The sequence below is a fragment of the Drosophila erecta genome, unplaced genomic scaffold, assembly GCF_003286155.1.
Source record: "Drosophila erecta strain 14021-0224.00,06,07 unplaced genomic scaffold, DereRS2 tig00000092-arrow-pilon, whole genome shotgun sequence".
Lineage (NCBI taxonomy): Eukaryota > Metazoa > Arthropoda > Insecta > Diptera > Drosophilidae > Drosophila > Drosophila erecta.
The window spans coordinates 616,608-642,714 of NW_020825207.1; the positions used below are offsets into that span (position 1 = coordinate 616,608).

Consider the following 26,107-nt stretch of genomic DNA (forward strand, 5'->3'; position numbering starts at 1 on the left):
TGCATAATTTGAGAGAGCCTAGTTTGAAAACCATTACAGAAGTATACTTTCCGGCTGAGTACGATGTAAAATTGTATACTGTAATACGACAGTTATGTATAAGAAAATGGCCAATATAACGATCTGGGATTACAAGAATTCGGGACATGTCACGATTCCACAATACTGGAGAACATATTGTACAGATATTAACTGTTCCTTGCCACAGCGAAGTATTTTTTACATTTTTATTAGTTCACTTCCAAATCATACTTCATATTCAACAACTTCACGTTTATTTATGAATACAATGAACATTTTACACCGCAATAAAGTTCTTCCTCTCCAGAAAACAATGTGGTAGAGTCCTTAAACATTTTTTATCAGTATAATGTTTTGGTGTAATGCTTTCGTCTACATATAGAATACATTATTTATAAAGTAATATATATGTTTGTATATAGATCCGCATTATAAACGATTCACAAAACGTAGCCCGACAACGAATCGAAAGAATCATATGCAGTTGTGCCAGAAATTTATGGTTGTGGAAAAGTTACAATCAGATAGATTAATGTAGAATTCAAAGTAATTGTAATTAAAGAGAATACGTGTCCTTACATTTATATCTATGCGCATAAATTTAGTCTGAAACTTGGTTTCATGTACAAAAAGCTAAACTTAGGCATGCCAAGCACTTCATCGTTAGGGAACTATACAAGAAGGTTTATAGGTTGAACGGAGAACTAAATCAAATCAAATTGTACTTCATTGTTTGGCTACATAAATATCGGTAGTCGTTAGGTTAAAAAATCTTCGTCAATTCGGTAAAATATAAAGAACTAATCCTCGTCATTGGCTTTGAATTGCTGTCGAATAAATAGTCTAATGCTTATAGATTCTAATCAAGTTTTATCAAACTTTCAAACGTATGCAGTATTGCAAGTATCGTATATATGAGTACGTATCTTAAAGTAAACAAAGTTGTATAACATCTTCATAATGCGTTTTGCTTATCGCTCGGGAGCTCCGGTTAAGAAATATCATATAAAGTAAACCTTAGGCTTATGGCTATAGTGCGTTTTTGTATATTCTTGTTTCGGCTTCGCTTTCATTATCGGGTTTCCTTACTCTACAATCCAAATGGATCATAATATCGCATCTAATTCTTGGGCGAAACAGTGATGAGTTTGTGTGGCGTCACGGGCGATATCTGTAACAGGATATTTAAATTTAGTAAGAATGTCTCTGGGTATTCTACAACTACATCGACCTACCCAAAGGGACCTGCCCATGTACGAATCATCGTCATCTTCGATCAGTCCGGCTGTATGATGGTGACTCTGTTGGTCAATAAACAGCAGTGTGTCCTTGCTGCATGTGTTTGCAGACTTGCGTAGCAAGGATGATAGTGTCTCCGTGTAATTTGAACTTGTGGAAAACGAATGCCGAAGGCTTAGACTGGCTGCCGCTTGCTGCTGTTGATGGTGCGTAGCATTCTCTACTGCTGACACGCTGCTCCTTGATCCGTGCCACTGATGGTTGTGCAGTACATGTCGGGATAGTTGCAAGCTGGACGAGAGCTGCGTATTTCCATTTCCATTGAAAAGAGCTGGAGCGGCGCTCATGTGGCCGTTGAACTTGCTCTGCAGAGTAGATGCAGCTGTCACTGAAGTACTCAAAGATCGCGGCGAGGAGCGTGACGAGAGCGAGCTTTCCGAGGACGAAGAGCTGGACGAAGAGCTCACATGGCCATTGGTCTTGGGCTCGGCGGTTGGTTCGCTCACGTCTGGGGCTTCGGAGGGTTCGTCTTCCTTTTTAACGGATTCCTCCTTCTTCTCCTGTCCAGGTTCTGGGCAATCTTCATCCATTGTAAATATAGGCGTGGCTTCCTCTACATCCACCTTTCGAGGTTCATCCATAGCTTCTACATTTGCCTCCGCCTTGCTGGTCTCACTTAAACTGGTGTCTACATCTGCATCGGCATATGCCAGTTCCTCAATATGTAGATCACGTGGAATCGATGTCTTTTCTTGAGCAGCTTCTGGGCATTCTTCAGTAACTGAAATAAGTGCACAAGATTAATATATATCTTTGTATATTTCGGGTAAAATTTACCTTTCGCCTTCTCTTGGCAAATTATGGGTATGTCCACCGGCTTGGACTGGGCCTTCTCCGCCACGGCTGCCGCCGGAGTTTCGCTGGTTTCCTCCAACTTAACCGGCTCCTTATCCTTTCCTGACGTCGATGAGGCGGACGATGACGGTGCTGGGGCAATTCGCGATACCCAGTGATCTCCGGAGTTCGAACTGGAACCGGAACACTCGCCTGCATCTACACTGCGTCGCTGATAGAAGAGCATGTAGGCCTCGTTATTGATGATGTCCTGCTCAATGTCGTCCTCTGGCACCTTGCTTACTCGCTGGTCGTCAAACTTATACCACTGACGGTCGTAGGGATTCTTGCAGGCGGCCGTATAATGACCTGTTTCCAAAGTATCTCCCTGATGGTAGCATACGGCGTAAAGGTCGTACCGCGTGTCCTTAGCGTCGCAGCGCGAGTTAAGAGTGGAGGTGCGCGAGTCACCGGAACGAGCCTTCTTCCAGGGATTTGAGCCCAGACCGAGCCCAAGTCCCAGTCCCATACCCAGCGAGCTGCTGGCGCTTTCATGCACGCCGCGTGCCAAGTGCGGTGACATGTCGAAGGCGGTCAACGGAAATTTGACCATTGTTGTCAGCTTGGCCGCTTGCGGACCCTTAGATTGATGTTGCCGGAAACGCTTGAAATGCACCACCAGGATGTCGGGAAGTGACCACAAACCCAGCGTCTTCACTACTGGAAGGTATTGCTGGCAGTGTGGACAGCGCCAGGCATCCTCGGCACTCAGAGTCTCTGCCTTGGTATAGTGCTCCAGGCACTGTTCCAAAGTCAGCGAGGCTGTGTCGCTCGGCTTGCTGGCACTCAGACGCGCAACGCTTTCGTGTTCCACGACGGCTTCTTCCGTGTCCTGCTGTTTACTGATAAAGTGTGCCTCGGGTGAACTCCACTCCAGAAGAAGCTTTATATGCTGGGGTCCTGCCTCGGAGGACAGCACGGAAAGCGCCATGTCGATCATCTCGGTAAGCAGCGGGTGCTCCACCTGCTCCAAATAGGTATCAGGGTCTGCGGAAGGATCTTGCAGCCGAATGCGGAACATCTCGGACAGTGGCGTGGCATAGGAGAACACCTCTGGCTTCAGCAGCGGCGCCATTTCGCGGAGCATTCGTTTCTGCAGATCCTGGTATGAGCAGTCCCGCGGTGCCTTCATGCTGAAGGGGGCTCCAAAGCGGGTTATGTCCGCGCCATCCTTCGCTCGGTATACGTTGGCCACTAGGAGCAACAGGTCCGCCTGCGATTGAGCTGCTGCAGGAGCAGAGGCCGCTACTGTTGGAGCAGCCTTGTCCCCCGTCTCTGGAGGAGTAGCAGCCTTGGGAACAGGAGTTGCCTCCGGCACCTCGATGCAGTAAATGGTTTCAATGCTAGATAGCGTCTCCACGGGTTGTGTGTCGTAAAAAACGCGCGTGAATCCTTCGGCGTTTAAGTCAACCAGGACCATTCGCGATCCCTCGATGCCCGTGTCCGCCTGGAGCTGCTCGCGAAGCGCTACTATCGGGGATCCGGCTGGGACTCGCAAGCCCATCTTTACCTGCCGTGGGAGCTGCTTCATGTAGACTACCGTGACGAATATCGTCTGCTGGGTGAGCTGCGGCAGCTGCACGGAGATGCAGTGGAAGGGGTCGAAGGTGTTTGACTGCTTTTCGCAGCGCGGGCAGGTAAGCGATGAGCGGAACTGGGCCTGGAACACGGCCTGGACGAAGCTGTTGTTGCACCGGATATGGTTGGCCAGCGTCTCGGCGGCGATCACCTCGTCCGAACGGCCATACGAGTTCTGGTGGGGGGTAATGAAAAATAAGTTAGTTGCCTTATCCGAAAAAGCGGACTGGCCGCCCACTTGAATTTCGCCTACCTTGAGGCTCTTGTAGCGCCGCTTGCTGGCTGTGTTGAGGTCCTCGTGCACCTTGTCGAGCAGCCAAAAAAGAAACTCCTGGGCATCGTGTTGCGTCGAGCTGCGGAACTGCGTTCCGTACCGATCTACCACTGCCTTAAAGCTGGTGCTGTGGTCACTCTCGTTCTTGCAGGTCCACAGCGCCTTCAGCACGTTGGCCAGCTGCTCGGTGAGCTCTCCCTTCGTTCCGAACTTTCGCGAGTTGATCTTGTTGCGTCGCTTCAGGTCAGCCTGTGACGAAAGGTTGAGAAGGTTGAGACTTATATGGAGTTATCTGCGAAGTAAATATATTTACCTTGTACTGATCCAACACAAAGTACTCGGCCAGGATGTCTGTGTGACTGAGGCACTGCAGCACCGCGTTCATAAAGCAAGTGTTTCCGTGGTTCTTCAGGCCCATTACACCTGGAGTCTGATCCGCCGGCCACTGATAGCCTCCGATGGGGGGAACACGCTCGCCGCCGCCTGGTCCTCCTCCTCCGCCGCCCGCCGAAGATCCCGGGCCCGATGGCTGTCCATGTTTGTTCGCCTGGGGAGGAAAAAGGGGAGAGCTGTGTTAGTCGCTGGGGAGTACCAATTGCCGACCGGTGAAGGATCTCGTTTCCAGATCACACTGGAGTGCAGTGGAGTAGACTGGGGATTGGCTCAGTGCTCGTTGATTGGGTTTCAATTTCGTTGCCAATTAAAAATTGTTTAGCGCTGCGAGCAGCCATCAATTTGCGGTAAATGAAGAAATATTTAGAAAACAAGGCGAAACAGAAAAGCTAAATACTCTTAAATACACTAGCTATGAGTAGATATTTTCGATAATCAGCAATGTTCAGCTTCCGCGAGTTAGCTTTACTGCTATGCAAATATTTAATGAACCAATTAGAAGTGCATATTTAAGGAGGGCGTGTGATTGGGCTCAATGGTGTGGAAAATTTCGGTGCTAATCAAAAAGAAATCGAAATTGCTTCAATGCGCTGAGGAGGTGTGTCTGATGTGTAGATCTCTAAAACAGGGGAATTTTCCGCAAAACATAAAACAAACGAGAATCTCTACCAAACTGAACAATAATGATCTCTAGCATGTAATGTGGTGTTCGCTCGTGGCTGTTCCTGTCCTCTGTGCCACTGGAGCTACACCTCCCAAAGGCGCCGATTTGAGGATTTACGATATTACAAACAAGCCATGGAATCGCAACGAAAACCAATGGAATTATAATTATGTGGCTGAGATTGAGTCTGTTTCGATGTGGCGCTTTCGACGTGGCCGAGTGCCTTTAACAGCTTTAGTTGCGTTCAGCAATGAAATTTGGTGGATTATGAAATTGGCAGTCGCGCGGGAAACTTGGCGTGCAGTTGGAGGTCACTTGGCTGCCGGAGGTCAATGCTAAGTGGGTCTCCCGATTCCTTTATTACCCGGCCAAATGCAAGACTCGGTGACGAAAGCAGACAGACGGACAAGAGATGAGTAAGACTGGTAACGTCATCGTTCGATGCCAGAAAAATATACCCGAAAATGTGTTGTACGAAAATATCGAACAAAAGCCAGCGAATAATGGATTCATAGAGTCAACAAAAAGTGGGCAAAACAGCGACTAAAATAAGCGCAAATCGAACACAAAAACCCGTTTCTGAAAGCGAAAACCCACGCAAGCCTAGGAGGCAAAGAAATAGGCGGCCAGTGGTAAATTGGCCAAAAGAAAATAAATCTCTGTGTGGGATGGGCATTGATGTAGGGATGGTGATCATGACACTACCAGCGGGCTGTGCCATGCTTTGGACTGCAGCCCACTGATTAGGTTGGTACCTCTTTTCTGCGCCAGCATCCGGTGTAGAATGGCACAATTTCAATGAAGGCGATGCGATTCGCAGGCGAGTGCTGCTCCTCCGACTGAAGACGCGGCAATTCCGGGGGAGAAATGAGGAGATTGGTTAGCTTGGTCGACAGTTAGCACATATATTTCACTCGCGTCACGCTGCCGGAAAGTTCCCCAGTTCCCCAGCTCCTATGTTCCCAAGTTCCCGAGTTCTCAAGACATTAGCCCGGATTTCGTTGTCTCATTCGCTTAAGCTTAGTGACACCACTGGCCCCCCATCGTTGGCTCTGAATAATTGTTGCTTTTGTTGGCAATTTGACATTGAACTGACGTTGACTGCATCGAACAAATGCCATTTGTATAGTGATCTGTGGGGAAATTGAGCGGGCGGGTAGTGGTCACGTTGAATGGCGGCCAAGTGGCTGCTCGAGTGCGTCCCGGACAAAGGAAAGATGCCCTGCAAAGGGCACGAACTAGGGCCAAATTTAAGTGCCACCCCTTCCAGTGCTTGAAACTTAAAGACTAAGCCCTGGAGCACCAGGTTTTCAGCCTGGAATCCCCGACACTAAGCGGATTTCCTTAATAATTAGAGGTGTGGCGCTAAGCTGAAAGGGTTCCAAAGTTTAAGCAGCTCAGCTCATTAGACAAAACCCAATTGAAATGGACGGCAGTGATGTAAACTGAGCCGAAGCCATCGCTTAAACCGGGGGTCTTTGATTCCGCGGTTGGAACAGCGTCTCAATGAATAAATTGAGTGGGTTTTCTGCCCCAAACGCAGGTCCAGATCTCGTCTATATACACATATTTTTTCCCATTCCCGTTTCGTATGAGTCTGCTGACCTAATCGCGGTGGGCATTTCTCACGCAGCTGGAGCCAAAGCAGCAGACTTTGAGATGTTGCGCATACGCCGCGTTCGCCCGGCTTCCATTTGTACTTTTGTGGCTGGTTAATTGAGCCAGAAGCGCGGAGGCATAGAATAAAAGTAGCCACTGGCCACTTGTCTCAATTTGCGCCGGCAATTTTATCATCATCGTCATTATTATTTATAAATTTAAGCAAATTTCTCCCGTTTTGTTTGTCCGCGGGTGAGTCTCGACGCACTCAAGTGGCCCCAAATGTTTTTCTCTAAATATCAAGTGTCCTCCAATGGCTTTGTTTACTTTTGCGTATTTCGCTTAACTTGATGTATCGAATTATTAGGCCCTCGTCTCGTGTTCATTTAGCTTTTTTCTCCTCTTTATTCATTCCAGCCAGCAAAAATTCCATTCCGCCGGAGCAAGTGTGTGCTCATGCGGCCAGCGCTCTTCTGATAAGACAGCGGTGCGGAGCGGAGCGCGGGGGAGGGTGGAGGGTGGGGGCTGGAGCGGAGCTGTACCGCGCCAGATAACTTAAAAATATTGCACTGCACTCGAGTATTTGCTTGCCCTTACGTAAGCCGCAACAACATGCCGCTCCAGATGCAGATATGTACGAGTATATCTGTTGTGCAGTTACGTTTGCGTTTTTATTAAATAATTGTAAATAATTGAAGATAATTGCCGCTGATGCCGCTGATGTGGCTGCCACGAGGTTGTTATTAGCTACGAGATCTTGGCCACAGCATGAATGAAATTGGCTTTTGGGCTGGGCACCAGCACCAGAGAGAGCGGAATGGAATCTCGGTAGGATCGAGAGCGGTCGTAGATCCGAGACCGCACCGAGTTCTCCTACCGGTTGGACGGCATTTTATTAATGGAACGCTCGAGCAGACTATTATTAGAGCCCACTTGCCCCCATATATCTCCGCGCCTTATCGCCACCCATTCGTCAAGCGTCTAATCGCCAAATCGCATTCGAGCTTCAGCTCTGATCTAACCGATGGGTTCGACCGGCAATCACGTGACACCTGAGAATGTGCTACTAATGCATAACGTCACCATAATCATTGATTTGGCCTGGCGACGGTGAGTGTAAATCATTTCGCCGACTGAGATTTTGAGATTTTGGAGCTGCCAGATAAGGTCTTCCAAACGCGTTTGGCAGACGCCCTGCTCCGGCTTTATGGGTCTATTGTCTCGCCAGAAGTAATCCTCAGTGTTGTCTCTCTTTTACCGCCTCAGTATATTTAATTATGTAAGTGGGCCTACTCGCACGCCCATTTCGGAAGGGGCGCGATTACGTGGAGCAGAGCGCGCGACTCTGTCAAGGTTGCGCCTAGAAAGGGGCTCTAATCAGGCCACCTAGCGAACACGCCGCTTATCAGAACCGAGTGCTCATATCTACATATACAGCTCGCGGCATGAGGATAGTACTTTCTGGTTCATGGGGGTCTAGATTGAGAATTAACTGCACATGATTAATAGCAGAACTCGTTCGATGATCAAGTGATCAATACTTCAAAAGCGACATTCCTCAATGACGCCTATTGAAGTGTCATGATCACTTAGTGATTAAGTTAAATAACCAACTGAGCCATTTAAAAAGTCAAGTGCGTCAATGATCCAATGATTCAAGGGTCCTCCAAGCTCGGTTACTAAGAATGTAATCCGTCATTAGGCTCCTAGTATAGCCTCTCCGCTCAGATCTGGCCTTACACTTGCGATCGCCACTGTTTGTTGTGACTTCTGTCAACTTTAACTGATATCTGCCGTTCAGGGACCACAACGGGTATTTTGAGGCTTTTTCGGGCAAGGGCAAATCGCTTGACAGCAGACCAGCGATAAATTTGCACTTTTCACTCGGACCTGCTGTCACATACGCTTGGCACATAATGGAATACTGCGGAGGGAGGCCCCAGTGGAGCGGACAACTTGATGATGGTTTTTGGGGTGTTTGTGGGATTGTAGAGCCATTTATCATTGTGGGGCCACCGGAGCAGTGCGTAATTAACTGCGAATGACGTGGATAATTTCCAGCTGCCGACCGGGAACCAAGCAGCCATAGAAGAGTAACTGCTATTTGGACAACCTAAGAGCTATATAAGCTGTATGCTATAATCCGTCGACATAGAGCGGACTGCTATACCCCGAAACCGAAATAAATTCTGAAATGATTGTTTATGAAAATAATCGTGCCGGGCCATGGAAGTACGAAAATAACTGCAAAGGCTAAAAATTCCGAAAACATTTTTTCAATTAGTTTGATCTCAATTGATTTTACCTTGAAAGCGAATTCAGCCAGAACGGCAGAGTGAAAGAGAGGGAGAAATGGGGCCGAGCGGTGCGGAAAACGTGTGGAGCAGCCCCAGCGACAGCAACAACAACTGCAGCATTAGGAATCGCACTGCGAGCACAAACAGCAAACCATAGACTATAGACAATAATTCGCACAGTTGTACAACAGCAAAAGTTACGTGTGAGCCAGCGGGCGGAAATACGGAATACGGAATACAAAGACTACGAGTGCGCGAAAGGCCTCCCAACCGCCGCCGAACCCCTTCCCCATCGCATGGGGTATACCCATGCTCGTGCTCTTGAAATATCATAGAAAATCAGCAAACAGAGGTGACGAGGGGGGGTGGGGACAGGGACGGGGCACTAGCGTTACGTACTAATCTTGCCATCAACAAGTGCACCACCAACAACAACAACAACAACAACATAGGCATGAGACGCGCTTTTGGGTGGCGGAAATATACAAAACTGTTGCAGGCACTGAGAGAAAAACAGAGTACAGAGTAGCTCAAGCTTTCCATCGCACGCAATTAGGCAATTAGGTTGCTCCAAGGGAACGCGAAACAAAAACTAACATTTCAAATACTACGTATATAGTAATGTCTTATGCCAGTTGCAACCCCTGGTTTTTCAACGTGTATTTGTTTGCATGTGCGCCATCTACCTCACGTGTTGTTTTTGGCGCCTTTGCAGTTGTTGTTGCTAGGATCGTCACACAGTGTCACTTTTGACTTTTACACCCCCCTTCCTGCCCCTGCCCTCCACGGTGCCCGGTGGCATTTGCAATTTTTGGCATGCAATCTTTAATAAGCCATATTATTGCTGCTGTTGTGGCCGCCGTTTCACAGTTTTCGCAGTTTTCCCAGTTCTCGCAGCGCGATTTTGCTTTTCTTTTCGCATTTCGCTTTTCCGCCATTTGTGCCGCTTTTGTTGTTTCTCTGCAGCTATTCAAACTCAGCTTCTGAATAAAATCAATGCAAAGTGAGTGAAGCGAGATGCCAAGTGCCAGTGGCATGAATCATAAATCAAAGTAGTTGTTTACAATGTTTACAATGAGGTAAGCGCACAACAACGACCAACTCAACAATGCTCAATTGCCACATAATGTCATTAAGAAAATACAGCGACGGCAGTAATAAGTACTTGTTGCTCAGTTAACCGAATATCTGGTCTGGCCTTTTCGTGCCTTTTGTTGGTGAAAGGTGCCAAAAGACAAAGAGACTACAACTGCACCTTTCCAACTCTGCAAAGCCTTAATGGCACAGTAATCGTTCGAGTTTCCCATTGCAATCTTCCGCTGGATGTGGACTCGCAAGGCGCTTTCATGGCAGAAACTACAGACCTACAGATACTGTAGTTTTCATTGAGCTCAACGTGCTTGCGAGTGTTTCACCCGCACTGATCACCCATTGCCGACTCGTTTTGAATGAAATTAAGTTTGCTTTCGTATGCGGTTATCGTTCTGGAATTCCGAGCGCTGAAAAGGTCAGCTTCACTACGGCCATAAGGCTTGCCCTCTCCAATTAATCAAACTTTTACAGGCACAGTAAAGCCTCTGGCAGCGGATCGTTCCATTTGATAAAATCAAAAACTCAATACCTAGAGGTTAGCAATCTATAATCTGATTACGACTTAAAATATAAGGCTTAGCAAGCTTTGAAATATTTGTTTATTCCATCGCCTTTCGCATTATATTACTCGGCTAAAGCGTCAAGTGCCAGAAAATTCGAGACGCTAAAGTTCCACCGTTTACAAATTGATACGCACACACTGGGGCGCCCAATGTGAGTATTATTAGATCAAATTCAATTCCAGCAGCCTCGAGTTGCAGCGCTATCGCTTTCTGGAGGGGATCGGGCGACTGGCGGGTGTGTCATTGCGCCGTGCACTTGTCTTTAGCTCTTCAGTTGTCGCTTTCCCCACTTTGTCGAGCTGTCTCCTCCGACAAAAGCGTGGCACACATTTCTTGGTAGTTGTGCTCCCCAGCAGCCCAGAGTTGGGGAGTTGGCAGTCGCCGGAGCTCCCGATCCCCGGTGCACCCGGTCCGTCATTAAGTGCTGTCTCGCTCCAGCAGCTCACGACCTGAAAAACTCTTGTTTTTCGGACTCTGGTGCCTGTGTGTTTGTTTGTTTATTATAGCCCGAACGGAGCAACAAATGTTGGCAACAATTACACAAAATTGTTTGAACAATTGCTGTCTGCGAAACAAAAGGCGCCCACCTACACCTAGTTACAGACCCCCGGAACCCCGCTGCAGCCACTCAAAGCCACAGCAAAAATTATGATAATAATGAGACAGCAATTGTTTAAAAATAAAATTAATTTCCATGCCCCGTCCTCGCGTATGGTAATCGTAAATTGCCGCTGAAGAGCGTAGAACATTTGAGATACACTTCAAAAAAGCGGAATCCGCTGTATTTATAGTTGTGTAAACAAAGGCTTTTTATCCATCGAACGGAATGTGTGAACAAAGACTGCGGCAATACCATATAGATTAACATACCGAAACTCCCTGGAGGAGGAGGAGGCCGGCCAAAGTCCCAATAAGCCGCTTTTTGGACTGATATACACTGACTACACGGCTCGACTCCCTTATCATCGGTCACGCAAATTGTGACTCAGCACGGGTAGCACAACAACAAGCTGGGCAATTGAAACGATACGAAACAGAAACGTGGCAAGGGGCGATTCGTGCCCATTTTCCATTCCCCACCCGGTGGGTGGTGACTCTTTGCGGCACAAAAGACACAGAACCAGCGCCAGAATGGTGCCAAATCCGAGTCACTCCCATCCACATGCAGATGCAGATGCAGACGAAGATGCCGTGCGTCCGGCGAAGACAAAGAGCAGCGTGAGCAAAACAAAGCAGCCGATAACGCACTAAACGAAGATGCCTTTCATGGAAGGACGGCTGGACTCCTGATAAGGGGCATTGTGGCACTACGAAGTGCGGAATGCGGGGATGCGGAGCTAGATGCGCTCTAAGCAGCTCGCAAACAAAGCGAAGAAAGAAAGGTATACTAAGTATATAAGAGACTACATATACGAGCCTCGTTTATGCGCACTCATTAATCGCAAATAAACAGTTCGTGTTACATATGTATTTTCATTTGAAAGTAATTAAGCAATTCTGACTGTTGCCGTACTGAAAAGAAGTACACACCCCGAAGAGTAAATTGCCAGATGGAACTAACTGATTAGAGTGATTAGCCCTCTGTTTTTAGTGACCCTAGATTTATGATGTTATTTATAAACTAAGGCGCCGTATCAACATTACAAGTCACAATAAAGGACCAAGGGCACCATGACTTGTTTTGATGATTAATAGTAATATAATGGAAGTGCATTACTTGCTAATCAAAGAGTCGTAAGATACATTGTGAAATATCTGCAATTCGCCATAGCTTTTCACATTTTCCGGGCTTACCACGACATTTACCGTCGAACTCAGGTGCTGGGCGATCCGGTTGAGAAACTTCCTGAAGGACGAACGGCGCAGAGCACGTGTGCGCTTGCTGTTGTTGTTACTACTGCTGTTGTTGTTGTTTCCATTGCTGGCGGTGGTTGGGTTGTTGTTGGCCGTATTGTTGTGGTTGCTGGTGGACGAAGTGAAGGGAGCCTCGTAGCTGCTGAGGGACACAATGCTCCCGCTCCTGCCACGCCCCCCGCCCACGCAGGATGAGATGGCCGTGTGGCTGCCACGCCGCTCCCTGCCCCCGTTATCCTTGCCGCTTCCGTTATCCTTTTCCGCTCCCGAGGACGACGTAACGGCCGCTGCCGTTCTGAACTTACGCGTCCAACGGAAGGGATTGCGTGGCATGGAGAAGGTGCGGCGAATCTTTTTGGCGGCATTCGTCGTGCTCGTGTCTGCTGCTGTGGTTGCTGCTTTTGTTGCTGGCGTAGTAGTAACTCCTGCTGCTACCGTTGTTGTTGTTGTCGAGTGGGTGGTGGCGGCGTCGCCCTCGCTCTGCTCTCTTCGCTCCTTAGTTGTACCCATGCTGGCCTCGCTCTCGCTATCTCGCTCTCTCGCGCACACTGAACACTCTCAGATTTCGGTCACATATAAATTGGTATTAGCGTATGAATTGCACGGACGCAGGACGTACTGTACAACTTAACTAGTGGCTAAAACAATCGCGAGTCGAGATTGACCTTTTAGCTGAGATTTCGCGGCCTCTTTTATTGCACTTTTCCGATTTTCGCCTCACTGTTTCTCCGTTTCTGTGTCTGCCCCCACCTCTCTTTTCTTGCGCCGCTGGCTCTTCTTCTTGCTCGCTGACCCACTCCGCGACTCTTTTCTGCCTCTCACATGCAAATACTTTCACTTTTTCGGGCGGCGTCGGCTTTGCAGCAAAAAAATTGGCTGGTCGATGGTCGCGCGATCGAACCGTTTTTTATTTTGGGCCGCGAGTGCGCTAGTATTATTAACAAACAAGAGTGTGATTGTTTCTGGCTGTTCAAAAATACCTTCGATGTGTGGAGTGTGACTGCTTGCCGCTTTGCAGAATTTACCGCAGACAAGCCGTTTGCTATCGATGTTTTCTGTCAGTGTGTGACCGTACTGTTCTGCAGCCACACTCAGTGTAGTGGTTGGCAACGCGACAAGCGTTGGATTTCAAAAACTATGTCTTCATATATTAGAAATCGTAAACAAATTATTATAATTTTTCAAGCAAATTAAGAGTGTTATCAAATGCAAGCCGAGAGGCACGGTTCCTAATTATCCTAAGCAGTTGAAATTACCTTATACCGTTTTGGTTTTATTATATTCGATTACTTATCGATAAGTGGCAGCTTGCTTAGATAAAATACCAAATATACCTCTACCTTCGGAAATCGATAAGTAGAGCAAGTGCGGTCATTTCAAATGTATTTCAAAAGCAAACTTATTATATGTGACATATTATGATTTGCTAATCAACCATTTTCGACTACCTAATTTATGACAGCGATGCTGATAAATTACTCTAGTACGCGTGCTATTTAAGTCGGAATTATGCCGCCAGGCACTCTGCGAAATTCGGCGCTTGCAAATGATATCCAAACACCCGTGATACTCTAGATTTACGATGGAGACAAAGCCATCGCCACCGGCGACAAGGACGGACGGACGGACGGAGGAACCGCTTGCTCACGGCTCAGTTTTACTTTCATCACTTCAAACCCGATTAAGCACCTCATTTTATGTGTTATTTATCTACTGATTGGATTTCGATGTGTGGCGGAGGAGCCGATGCCCTCCAGCCTGTGTGGCTGGTCTATTGCCCTTGTTATTTTCCACTCGGGTGTTCGCCTTTCTTGCCAGCTCGCCCTTCCCATTAAAAGACGACAAAAATACGCGTATAAATGCCACATAAAACAATACAAAGAATAATAGGCCACCATTTTTCACCACCCCGCCCACGCCGACGGGCCACGCCCACTTCTGCGAGTCTGTCAGACAGCCACTCAGTCGGCGACACCTGTCAGGAGCCCACTTTCTCCCGCTTTCTTCCACCCTCGCCCACTTTCTCTCCGCAGGCGCGTATGTGCGTAGGCATAAAATAAATAAATAAAAAATTGACTACCAGACGAGGACCCACTGGGCCAGGAAAATAATATTATGTCGACCCATTGAAACGAGCATGATGTAATTTTCTTTTCCGTTAAGTTTCATTTGGTCGCTGAGTGAAAGTGGCTTCCCCAAGTAGACACACACATTTCCTTTATGATTTTGGAGCAGGTGCTGGGTTGGAGCCATCGGCTCTGGACTGGCATTGACAATTTGGCTGTTTGGCAGTTTGGCAATTTGGCAATTTGGCAATTTGCTAATTTGCAATTGTAAACTCCCTTCCACACTCGACACTCGACACTGCCTTAGTCTTAGTCCTGCTCTTAGTCCTGGCCGAATGACATAATTCCGCGGGATTCAATTATATTGCCATATTACATAAGCCGATTACAGCGATGATAACAAAGCATTAAACTCATTAGGAGACAGCGTGTGGGCGGCCTGAGTGGGCTGAGTGGGTGGGTGGAGGCGGCAGTGACAGGGAGTCAAGATGAGATGGCAGCTGGCGGGGCCCATGCCCATTAAATGAACTTATCAATAAAAAAATGAAAGCGCCGGGGAGCAGCGGAAAAAAACAGCACCACCACCAGGAAAAGTACAGTGGGGACTCGTATTCATATCCTGATGTATTCGAAGGGCGAGGGCCATGCATATTTGGTTTATTTGTCAAATTGTAGTGAAGGACTGGACTACAAAACATGTGAAACAGTATCAATTGTAATCTGTGCACTCAGCGAAGCTCCACTGTGCAAGGACAGCAAACAGTGAAGGGAAAAAAGTCGAGAAAGACAATAAAGGCAAACAGAACATAAATTGAAGCAGGCCGCGCCAAATATCAACAAAAGCTGCCCAGTGGGTGGCAAACACACCCGCAAACACAATGCGCCACCCAGCCCAAAAGAAAGAGAGATATAGAGCGGGGAAGAGAGAGAGAGAGGAGGAGAGAGAGAGAAGAAAAAGGCGATATCGCATATCAAGAAAAATCACGGCCGACAAAAAACCCCAAAATTAAATGTCCCCAGCGGACATCCGAAAGTGAAGGCAAGGGTACTTCGTGGGAGCTGGAATGAAAAATGATTGACTTTTATGGGGTAGCGCATAGTCGGTCTTTAACATAATATTTGTCATAAAATTAAGGGCTGCACAGGACGAAGAGAGAGGGCGAGAGAGGCAAACATTGTCGTACAAAATTTGCTAAATGCCGGCACGCAGGAAGAGCTTCCTCTTGGCCGCGGCACAAAAGTTCATGCAGTTCACAAATTGTACACATCGGCACACGCACACACATGCGCCCGTTTCCGGTTAAAATAATAATGCCAGGAGGGGAGTGGGCGTGGTGCGTGAGGAAGGACGATAGCTACCAACAAAAGCAATAATTATGGCAAACGAGTTGCCTCGTCTTACGCCTTTTGTGGCCCATTTTCCTGCTTTGACAGAAGCCTTAACCTACAAAGATGTGCCTTCTTCCGCCCACATCCCCACATCCCAAGACCCCCAAACAGCCCCCGCACTCCCACCCCCTCTGCAGCGCAGAGAGACACCCAATGCTTTTGCTTTTGCTCTTGCTGTCATGTTCGAGCAACAAAGCCATCGAAGCTGCCCCTCCAGCCCGCCGAAGAAGCCGCCTATTGTTGGCCAGCTACCGAGGAAAACCTGCCAGCCACCCCGATTTCCTCCATCCGCCCAACCACCCCTCCGCCGACGTCAGTGTGTGTGTGACACACACAGGAAATTTCGTTTTATGCGCGAGACAAATCGCACCTTATTATGTGGGGCGCGCATGTGTGCGTCCGTGTGAGTGGGTGGCAATAAGGGGCTTGTGCAGACATTCGGTGGCTGCTTGGTCGGTTGCTGTGTGCGTTCCGACTTTGCGACGGGCCATTATCCACACTCATGCACCCACGCTCCAGCTATGGCTTTATCGCCCAACAACAACGGGCAGCCGCACACCCACAGGAATTTACATTTTACGTCCTGCATATGTGTGCCAATTGCTGCGGGGTGCGGGGTGCGGGGTGCGGGGTGCCCCAAACGGTTGGCCAGCGGATGCGCCACTCGTCCTTGCTCACTTCATCACGTTTGATGCCTGCAAAGTAACTCCAAGCGGTCGTGTTTTCCAAGGAATGCTCCGGAACTGATACCACATTGTATGCAGATCGAAATGCCATTATTGGGTTGATTGGACTAAAAACTGGCAACACATATGTTTCCTTCCGAAGTGATTGCTTCGTCGCATCTCCCAGTTGAGCGAGCTACATACAGCCAGTACTAACTTCGCAGCAAACTCCCCCCATTTGAAGAGACAGTAACCTATTTCCGCTAACCGTCCTCAAAATCCGCATGGGTTTTTATAGCGCGCACTTAACCGTATCTCCATCTCCATCGCCATCGCCATCTCCAATCTCGAATCTCGAATGGCTGGCAGTTTGCAGTTCGTAGCGGGCATAATTATCAGATGGCTGGATCCATTTGTGGGTCACAGGATTACAGGCGCGTCTGAGTCCGGTTTCCAATCTGAGTCCGAGTCCGAGTCTGAGTCATAGCCATCGTCATCGTCATCATCGATAAGCGCCGAGCATTAGTTTAGTTTCCTTTTTGCCTTCCAGCACTTCCCTTGCAGAAAAGGAGAAGGAAGAGCGGCGAGGAAAAGGAAACAAGGAAGCAGCCCGAGAAGCGGCTGTCGACGGCTCAAAGCTCCTTTTGGACTTCAAGTACGGTGAAGCTTCCTTGCGGCGAACTGCTGCATTGACTGAATACTCAAGGAAACCAGGCGACAAGATAAGCTGTTCATTTCAGGGCAAGCTTTGCTTTTTACTGCATACTTTTTGGCATATTCACCACAGATTTTATTGTGGTCAATTCAACTAAGAGTGGAGTAAGCCCATCAGAGATGCGCTTCATCGAAGCTCGACTGTGTTTTTCGGCGGCATTGTTTGTGTTTGCCTTTGTTTTCTGGGGCGTGCTGGGTGGTGGGTGGTGGGTGGTGGAGGGCTCTCTGTGCATCCGCTCGCCGCGTGACTTGCCCGAGGGACTGGATCTGGGTCCAGGCCTGGGAGGACGAGGGGATGTCCTGCCGCCGCCTCCCTTTATCACATTGTTTGGCCGCTTTGTGCCTGCGCGAAATTTCATTCACAAAACTTCCTCCGCCCCCCGCCGCCCCTGTGTGTGTGTGTGAGCTTTCTTTTCGTTGCTCTTCGTGGTGCGTGTGCGAAAGGGAATAAAATAAATAACGTGAGCGGAGCGCCTTGTGCGAGCAAGGACTGCGCAAAATCCTTGCCGCCCCCGCCGCCGCCCTGCCCCTCGATTCGTCTCGTTTCGTTTCGATTCGTTTGCTTTCGTTTTGGTCAGGCGACGTCCTTGTAACGGATGTATCTCAACGGCTGAGCGGCGCAGCTACCTTGGCACGCTCGCAGCCGAGGACCAAACTGCCAAACTGCCAAACTGCTGAACTGCCAAACTGGGAAAGTGCGAAATGGCGAAATGGCGAAATGGCGAAACTGCCAAGATTGGCAAACTGCGCGACTGAGGCTGAAACTGAAACTAAGAAACCGAAGCTGGCACCGAAATTGAAGAGGATGCTGCTCCGACGTGCGACGCGATGCGATTGGATGCTCAACTTACCCAGCTGTCAGATGCGACGACGATAACGAGTCTGATTCTGACTCGAGAGCTACACCACCCAACACCCACCACCCCCTCAACGTGTCCTGGTAATGCACTCGATGGCATCCCGCCAGGCAGAGGGTTGGGTATCAATCAGCCAGGGAGCAAGCTCTGCAAGCAGGAAATAATCGGTTTAATTAATCAGCCGAAATGTATCTCGTTTTGGGCAAGAGACAATCGCAGGATTGTTAGCGACGCGCTCAATGAAAATGGGCTTAGCTGCAAAGTAAAGGTGCGGAGCCTTACTTGATTATTAATATTAGATTCTACAATTATAGCTGAATTTAATGTTCGTTATGTAATTCAAAGATGTGCCAGCTACCCCGTCTTTGGAAGAGTATCCAGGACTCTTTCTATGGCTGGCATATTCCCCAGTTTTTGGTATTATTTTGTTATTTGTGCTGGCATTTTGGATTTGTTTTCCATTTTCTCAGTGCCTCTCGCGTCCTCTCAAACTCAAACTCAAACACAGACGCACACACATACACACTTTCGCTCGCCGCAAATTTTCTTGAGGGTTATTCCATTTCTTATCAGTTTCTGCACGCACACCGACATGCGAGTCAGTGTGTGGGTGCTCGTGTGCGTGTGGGTGTGGGCGTGGGTGTGCGCCCGCATAAGTTTGACACATTCATATCCACGCCACAAACACACAAGCGGCAGTGAGCCATCTTCGGAGTGCTCGATGTCCTGGCACTTTCACTCTCCTCCTGGCTCCCCGGTTCCTTTGCTCCTTGGCCGCTTGGCTGCTTGGCTGCTTGGCTGCTTGGCTGCTTGGCTGCTTGGTTGCTTGGTTCCCTGGCCGCTTCTCGGGTGGTGTGTTTGGGTCTGGTCTCGGGTCCTTCTCCGCTCGTCCTGTTGTCCTTGCATGTGTCACAGTTATTGATTGGAATGCGCATAAATTGAAGCAAACTGCTTTCCAAGCCAAATGATTCCCCCGCTTCCGCCTGCCGCCTCCCTGCCGCCTCCCTGCCGCCTGTTCTTACATTCGTGTAGTAATCTTTGTATTTTTTCGATTTCTGTTTGTTTTGCTTCCCACTTCACTTGGTCACTTTCCCTCGAATCGGGTGTGGCTAATATGGCCTGGCCAGGCTTTCCAAGGACTAGGCCGCCCCTTTGATTTGTCGTGGCAGTTACTTAAGTTAATTACCAAAAAGAAAACTTAATAATTCAAGTGCTGTCTGTCCACCCCCATCCCCCATCCCTCGGCCCACAAACCGCCAACTATTGAGTGACTGCCTGTTCCTAGACCTACTTCCTCCGGTTCCACGGATTCAGCTGCTGTCGAGTGTCTGCCTGAAGGTCGGCGTGGCCTTGGATACTTGGATGCTTGGCTGCTTGGCTGCTCGGATAGTCATCGCAATTGGACTGCCGGCGAGAGCCTGGCAGAAATGTGCATCAAAGTGCATCAGCTCGGTGGAATGGCGAGAAATGATTTTCGAGAAAGTCTCTATGAATTTTTAAACCGATTAATAGACAATCCTGAACTGCTGAAGCCTTTCTACTCGATTGATATTTTACACCACTCTTCCCATTTTACTTCTCGAAAATGTCCATTTAAGTTTTGTGCGGTGGTAAATAATAAACAGGCAAGTATACACAATTGACGCCAGTAAGCACTTACTGCACCGCTAATTGGCAAGGGAGGAGCTTGAGAAGAGGACGCCGGAATCCGGAAGCTGCAACTGCATCGCCCAGAGGCTACTGGCAATTATCCCTGCGTCGACTGCGATGACATCCCGATTTCGACTCCGACTCCGCCTGATTTTGGCTAAGCTGGCGGGCGAAACTAAAACACGTCGAGTGGGATTAAACGACATTATAGGGTATTACACATTTAGGCCAAGTGAGACAAAGACAAAACGCCATAGCGAAATGCGCACACAAAAGCCAGAGACCGAAAAGTAAAAGTGAAGGGGGCAGGACGAAGGGCAGCACGGAATAGATGAGTCGAGTCAAGTGGGGGCTTCGCAGTGACTCTCTCTGAATCCTTCTCCTGCTCCGCTGGCGTGATTAAGTGCCCTGCAGCAAGTAATTCTTCTTACTTCAACTCGAACTGGCCCAAAAATGGGTTTTCGAAACGGCTGTTACTTAACAGCGGCCCTGTTAGCAGGACAACAGGAAGGGTCCTGGAAACCGCCGGAGAGCGACGGCGCACGGGAGAGCGCGCCGCTCTCCTTTGTCAGCTGCTGAGCCATCGGGCGTGAGTTCGGCCGTGGCTTCGGATGGCTTCGGCAGCTGCTCGGGTCCTTGTGGACCGCTCGCACATTCCAGTCGAGCGCCATCTGCAATGTGGCACAGTCAGTGCCGTTTGGGGCCATCAGCAGGAAGCAGGATTGTACGGTATTTGTCCTGCGACGTCGCGTCCACAAAAAACACACAAAGTCCTAGCCAGTAAAAACAGCAGCCATTGGCCAACGGCAGGCAGCCTCAGCTCTTCAGTGAATCAATCGGTATTCGGGTCCTTTTCGAAACTAACGAAATCCAACGAATCTTACCCAAATTTGTGGCTCGAGTCGCAGTCAAATCGTAGTCTTAGCCGAAAAAAGCACAGAATCGAGCAGGAAAATCTGCCAAGCATAACTCTCGAGCTCTGCTGCCTACCACGCCCCCCGCCTTGGGCCGTGGGTCCCGCCCACACATGCGAAACAACACGGCCGTTGATGCTGCGCTCTACGGGAAATAAGAAGAGGAAGAAATAGAGTCCCCCCCCACCGTGTATATAGTACATATTTACCTATTTACATAGGTAAAGCGCATAGGTAACCCCGAGTATTTGCCACTCGAGAAAGTGTTCCCCAAGTGCTTTCGAACTCGTTAATTCGCCAAAGAAAACGGACGGTTGCCCCCAGCGAAATGTTATATAATGCCAAAATGAATGTCCCGCATTTCGGGTAGTTTTTTGCTTTCGCTCGTCCCTGAAATGCCGCTGCCGTTCGATTGGCAGCGGATAGAAAAACCCAAAAGCGAAAACCCCTGAAAAACCCGAAAACCCGAAAACCCAATACCCAAAACCCAAATCCCAAAACCCGCTGAGGAGTGTTCCAAAGTTTTTCGTGCTACGTTCCGGGCTTATATAAGCGGCAGTTGTACTAAAAACGAAAGGATCCACAGCCAGCACACGCACCATCGAAAAAAAGAGAAAATCCGTATACATATACAGCCAGCCACGAGTGTGCGTGCGTGCGAGTGTGTGCGTCTGTGCGTCTGTGTGTGTGTGCGCAGTGTCAACGCAGCAAATAAAACAAAAGTGAAAGTTAACACACAAAGAGCGAAGGAAGAAAGCCTCCGCCAAGAAAGCAAAGAGGACAGTCGAGGATTTGAATGAAACGCGGAAAATGCTGATTTTTTATTCAGAGTCAATTGTGGTACACACGTTCTCGAGGGTTATTGAAAGGACATGAATGTGATTTGGAACTTTTTGTTCGTTTTCCCAAATATGCCTCGACTTCCACTTCTTGGACTCTTGGACTCTTGGTTCTAACACCAATACCAACGCAGCGAAAACGCAAGAGAGGCACACACGCACAGGCTTACCACCAATACAGCGAGAGGGGCGACTTCTTTTGGTCCTTCTGGCCCTGCTCTGCTTCCCCGCCCTCTGCGTCCGCGCCATCTTCTGGCTCTTGTTCCTAGCCAACTTCTTCTTCTTGGCTGAAATCCGAGAAAAGTGCTATGCGGAGTGCTTGCCTGGCCGCCCCAAGTAACTACTCACGCACACAGGCTCACTCGCTCACTCGCTCACTCGCTGCCTTGCTGCCTCGCAGGACCAAAGAGGCGAGAGAGCGAGCGCTCGCAAGTGTGTGTGGGTAGCGAGAGAGCCACGGCTTACACCCACTCACGCTGCTTGTGGATGGATCCCTGCGTTCGCTGTTTTTGTGTTTGCAGCGAAGCCAACAAAAACAACCAGCGGCTGAGAGACAGCTGAAAGCAGAAGCAGAGCAGCGAATTATATAAATTTCTTTGCATGCCCGTGTGCCCGTGTGCCCGTGTGCAAGTGTGCCTGTGTGTGTGTGTCAGATATACGGGACTTCCACGACCGTTTTTTCGGCTTTTTTCTTCCTTTGTGTGCTGTTCGTGCTCGCGTTCGCTCGGTTTTACCGTTCGAAAACTTCGGCAAACTAAGCGCTAGTGAAAATATGCAAGCCAATTGATGTAAATCCAAACAAAAATTACCCAAAAGCTATAAGTTCAAGCCTGGTATCGCGAAAAAGTTCCGAATCATATTCATACCCATTAGCATTACCGTAATGAATTCGGGAGAGCGCGCAAATAGAGCGCGTTGGGAAACCGAGAGCGTGAGCGCACAAAACGTTTTCGAACATTAGCCCCCATTTTTTTGACTGAAAACACACACATTAATATCGGAAAAATGCCCCTAACAGTGCCTAACCACCAATTCTTTGTCTTTGTGCAGATTTCTTAATTAATATGTTAATAATGTGAGCAACCCAAGCCCCATACAAAATAAAGAGAGAAAACCCAATTCAACGAAGCAAACGAATTTCAAAATGTCCAATTCAAGTTCCCATTCCAAGGTTATTGTGCAACACCAGCAGCCGCAGCCGCAGCCACAACCAATGCAACAACAATAATCGACGTTAAATATAATTAATACTATTATGCGAGTAACGGCCAATTAAAACGCTAAGCGGAGTGTGTTCGAGCCCAAAATCGCGAGCGCCCCTCAACGCAGGTGATTTGCATGCTAGCCAGTGTTCAGCTGGAAGGGAACTGGGAACCTGGCTGCTGCGGATTCATGCCGCTGGATGTGGACGCAGGGCAGCAACTGAAGCTGGAGCGGCTCTGGCGGGATCAGAGGGATCAGACGGATCGAGAGAGAGCCGATCGCCACCCAAGAATACCGCTCCGCAGCCCACACTACTGATGATGATGGGGCCATGAGCCCATCATTATTCGCATTGAATTGGAGTCGCAAGCGCGTCTCAAGCGGGCCTGCACCATGCTAGCACCGCCGAACCCGAGGTCAATATGCGGCCAGGACCCGGGCTGGTCGTGATGGCGCTTGCGTTTATTTCGGGGGCTCGGCGTGGCAGCAGCAGCAGCATCAGCTCAGCAACAGCAACACCAACAGCGGCAGCAACATCTGCAGCAGCAGCGGCGGCGGCAGCAGCAGCATCCGCAGCATCAACATCCGCAGCAGCAGCAGCAGCAGCAGCAAACACAGCAGGCGGCCGTAAAAGGGGCAGAAGTGGCGGCGGAGTCGGAGGCGGAGGCGGAGGAGTTGCAACCACGTTACCGTCCACTGGCGAGTCGTCGTCATCGTCATCGTTCGTTCGCAGCTCTGGCTCGTACCTGCTGCCCATCTTCCTGCCCCACCATCTCGACTTCGCGCTCCAGTTCCACCCACAACTGCCGCCGCGGGAGTACAGCCAGGGCCAGGCCCACTCCGAGTCCTGGGCGTCCTCGAGGGTCGCGGACAGGCTTCAGCAGCGGCGACGACGACGCGAGAGCAGCAGCAGCAGGGATATAGCAGGTAGGGCAGGCGGAACAGCCGGAACAGCCAGAACAGCCGGAACAGGCGGATCGGGAGCGGACCCAGGTCGTCTGGGAGTCACAGCCGGTCACAGCACAGAGTCAAGCGAGGCCAACAACCAGGAGGACGACGAGGATCGCGGCCTGACAGTGCAGTTCCCCTCGTCGCAGGCCTACGACGAGGACCAGGACATCTTTGCCCTGGTGGCCGAGGACGACCTGCTGTCCGAGGAGTCCTTCGATCGCCTGATCAAGCTCAACGAAGACGCCGACGAGGAGGACTACAATCTGCAGCAGCAGCCCTTGCCGCAGCACAAGCAGCAGCAACAGCAACCCGGAGCGGAAACGGAAATAGACACAGAGCCAGAGAGCGAGACGGAAACGGAGACAGAGACGGAGACAGAGACAGAGACGGAGACAGAGAGAGAAGCGGAATCGGAATCGGAGAGAGAGACCGAACAGCAGCAGCAGGACGAGAGCCGACTGATTGATGAAGGTGTCCTGCAGCACAGCGACCACAGCAACAGCCACTCGAAGGAGTTCGCCATCAGCTACGATAACAACAATAACAAACGGGAGGCCAGCGGCCACATCCTTGATGCGCAGACGGCGCAGTTGATTGGCCACAAGGATAACACCGTGCCCGCCTTGGGCAGCACCGAGTCGGCAGGAGCCAGCAGCATCACCACATCCTTGCCAGCGCCCGTGGATCTGAAGAAGTCCATACTCGGGACTGCGACTTCGTTAACACGCCTTAATCCTTGGATATCAGCCTGTGATCTGGCACAGCCGGGCACAGGAACCGACTTGCAGGTGAGTTTGCCGGCTTATTGCAATTCCCAGTCCTTGGACCTCAATTCATCGCTCCGACTGACTTGGGATTTCTGGGATTTCTGCGTCCCCATTCCTCTGGCGTCCATCAAGAACTTACTATTCACTCTGCGAAAAATTCGCTTCTTTCTGAAGCTGAATCACTGCCGTGTTTCGTTGTAGCTTTAGTGTTTGGATCCCTGTGATTTCGCCATCTGGAATATATATGGCCTATGCCAATCAGTTACTCCCTATATAAACCCTTGCCCGATGACTAAACTATGTTGCGAGGTACTACGATATTTTCCTAAGTGCATGGGGCTGTCAATCGACAACAGAGCTCGGCTTAAGTGCACTCCAGTGCAAACACAAGGAACACGCACAAAGACCCACTCGAATGCATATACAAATTGTGTGCACTTCGAGGGACTCTCGAGCGATTCGACTGGGAGTGGTCGCTCTTTGGACAGCGAGACTTGGGCATATTGAAAGCAGCCGTCAATTATTGGCCAAGTCGACGGCGTGTCCAGGGACATGCCTACTATTGCCTACTTTCGAGCGCAAAGCAGGGGACTACTGGAATTTGTTCCTTTAAGGTCGGCAAACTGCAGCTTAAGTTTCCGCTTGAGGGGCAACCTGCCCACAAGGCCTTTCCACATTATTAGAGGCAGCTACTCTCGGTTTGTCTTGGCTTGCCACTCAAGCTGCCAAAGGAAAGTGATTTTTCGACGCTATATGGCAGAGTGTTCGCTGTGACAATTGTGCGCCAAATCTGCGACCACTTCTAGAGCCCCAACAGCTTCATCAGGGCCGGAATCGTCATCATCGTCCTTTCCTACCGGAGTCATCAGCGGTAGTGCTGCAAATCAACGAGAATGCCCGGGTAATTGAGCCTGGAGGTGGAGGTGGTGGTGGAGATGGAGGGACGAGGCACTGGCAAACACTTTCCAATTGATTTCTTTTTTGGGCTGGCACGGTTTTGGTAGCGTGCCAAAAAACCCGGCCAAGCACTCACCTACGTAGGCCCACCCAATTGGCCTGCCAAGTGTAATTGAGATCCAGATATTTGTTAATGCATTCCAGTCCTAATGCAAATTTAATTGAATCGAATAGGCTCTCGCCTTTTTCGCCTGGCTTCCGCCAGGACCGCAACTAAGTTGCATCTCGACTGACAGACAATTAGCTGCAACCCAGTTCCAAATGGCGATTGCTCAAGCCAGTGCCGCACTATTGATTTTCCAATCATTGCCTGGTTATTTAATTTCGACTGTCTGCCTGTCTGCCAGCCGGCAATTAAGCAATTAAAATGATCAATTCGTTTTCCAAGACGTAAATGGTGTGTCTAAAAAATAATTAAGCCTTTCACATCTAGTCCGATTTATAGGTTTATATTGTGGAGCTCAACTGGGGCTTCTTGGAATCTCTGGAAAGTAGGTCACTTCGAGAAGGATGAAATCAGAAATAAGTGATAGTTTGTCTCTACTAAACTCTTGATTGCTCCGAGATTGGGCATTCGATTGTACGACTAATGCGAATGTGGATAGTAATAAATGGCTTATTTTGAGGAGCTTCTTTGGATTTCCATCTGCGACTGAGACTCAATTTA

General features: G+C 49.2%; 2 protein-coding genes across 6 annotated transcripts in view; one reads left to right on the forward strand and one right to left on the reverse strand.

Annotated features, from left to right (window-relative positions):
- Positions 1-213: 213 nt before the first annotated feature.
- On the reverse strand, positions 214-13,555 carry LOC6548442 (ubiquitin carboxyl-terminal hydrolase 31). 3 transcript variants are annotated; one of them, XM_026980206.1, is made up of 6 exons: positions 12,421-13,555; positions 4,320-4,553; positions 3,986-4,255; positions 2,098-3,907; positions 1,257-2,041; positions 214-1,192 (listed from the first exon to the last, which is right to left on the reverse strand). In XM_026980206.1, exons 1-6 carry the CDS (start codon positions 12,976-12,978, stop codon positions 1,142-1,144), a joined length of 3,708 nt encoding a protein of 1,235 aa, XP_026836007.1. In that variant the 5' UTR covers positions 12,979-13,555; the 3' UTR covers positions 214-1,141. The 3 variants fall into 3 exon arrangements, with proteins under 3 accessions (XP_026836007.1, XP_026836006.1, XP_026836008.1); XM_026980205.1 differs by having other exon boundaries at positions 12,409-13,555; XM_026980207.1 differs by lacking the exon at positions 12,421-13,555 and adding an exon at positions 5,819-5,897.
- Positions 13,556-20,455: 6,900 nt separating this feature from the next.
- LOC6548441 overlaps positions 20,456-26,107 on the forward strand; it is a 39,699-nt gene continuing 34,047 nt past the window's right edge. Inside the window, exons 1-2 of one of the 3 annotated variants that reach the window (XM_026980678.1) lie at positions 20,456-20,648; positions 22,613-24,504. In XM_026980678.1, the coding sequence (XP_026836479.1) occupies positions 23,188-24,504 (1,317 nt within the window). In that variant the 5' untranslated portion in view covers positions 20,456-20,648; positions 22,613-23,187. The other 2 variants (XM_026980679.1, XM_001976623.3) reach the window with 2 other exon arrangements.

Bases quoted from the DNA above. Each gene is read 5' to 3' on its own strand.
- LOC6548442 (XM_026980205.1), bottom strand. From the start codon at position 12,978: ATGGGTACAACTAAGGAGCGAAGAGAGCAGAGCGAGGGCGACGCCGCC. The intron at 4,554-12,408 runs GTAAGCCCGGAA...TTTCCTCCCCAG, and splicing joins GTTCGACGGTAAATGTCGTG to GCGAACAAACATGGACAGCC. The intron at 3,908-3,985 runs GTAGGCGAAATT...ACCCCCCACCAG, and splicing joins GGCGCTACAAGAGCCTCAAG to AACTCGTATGGCCGTTCGGA.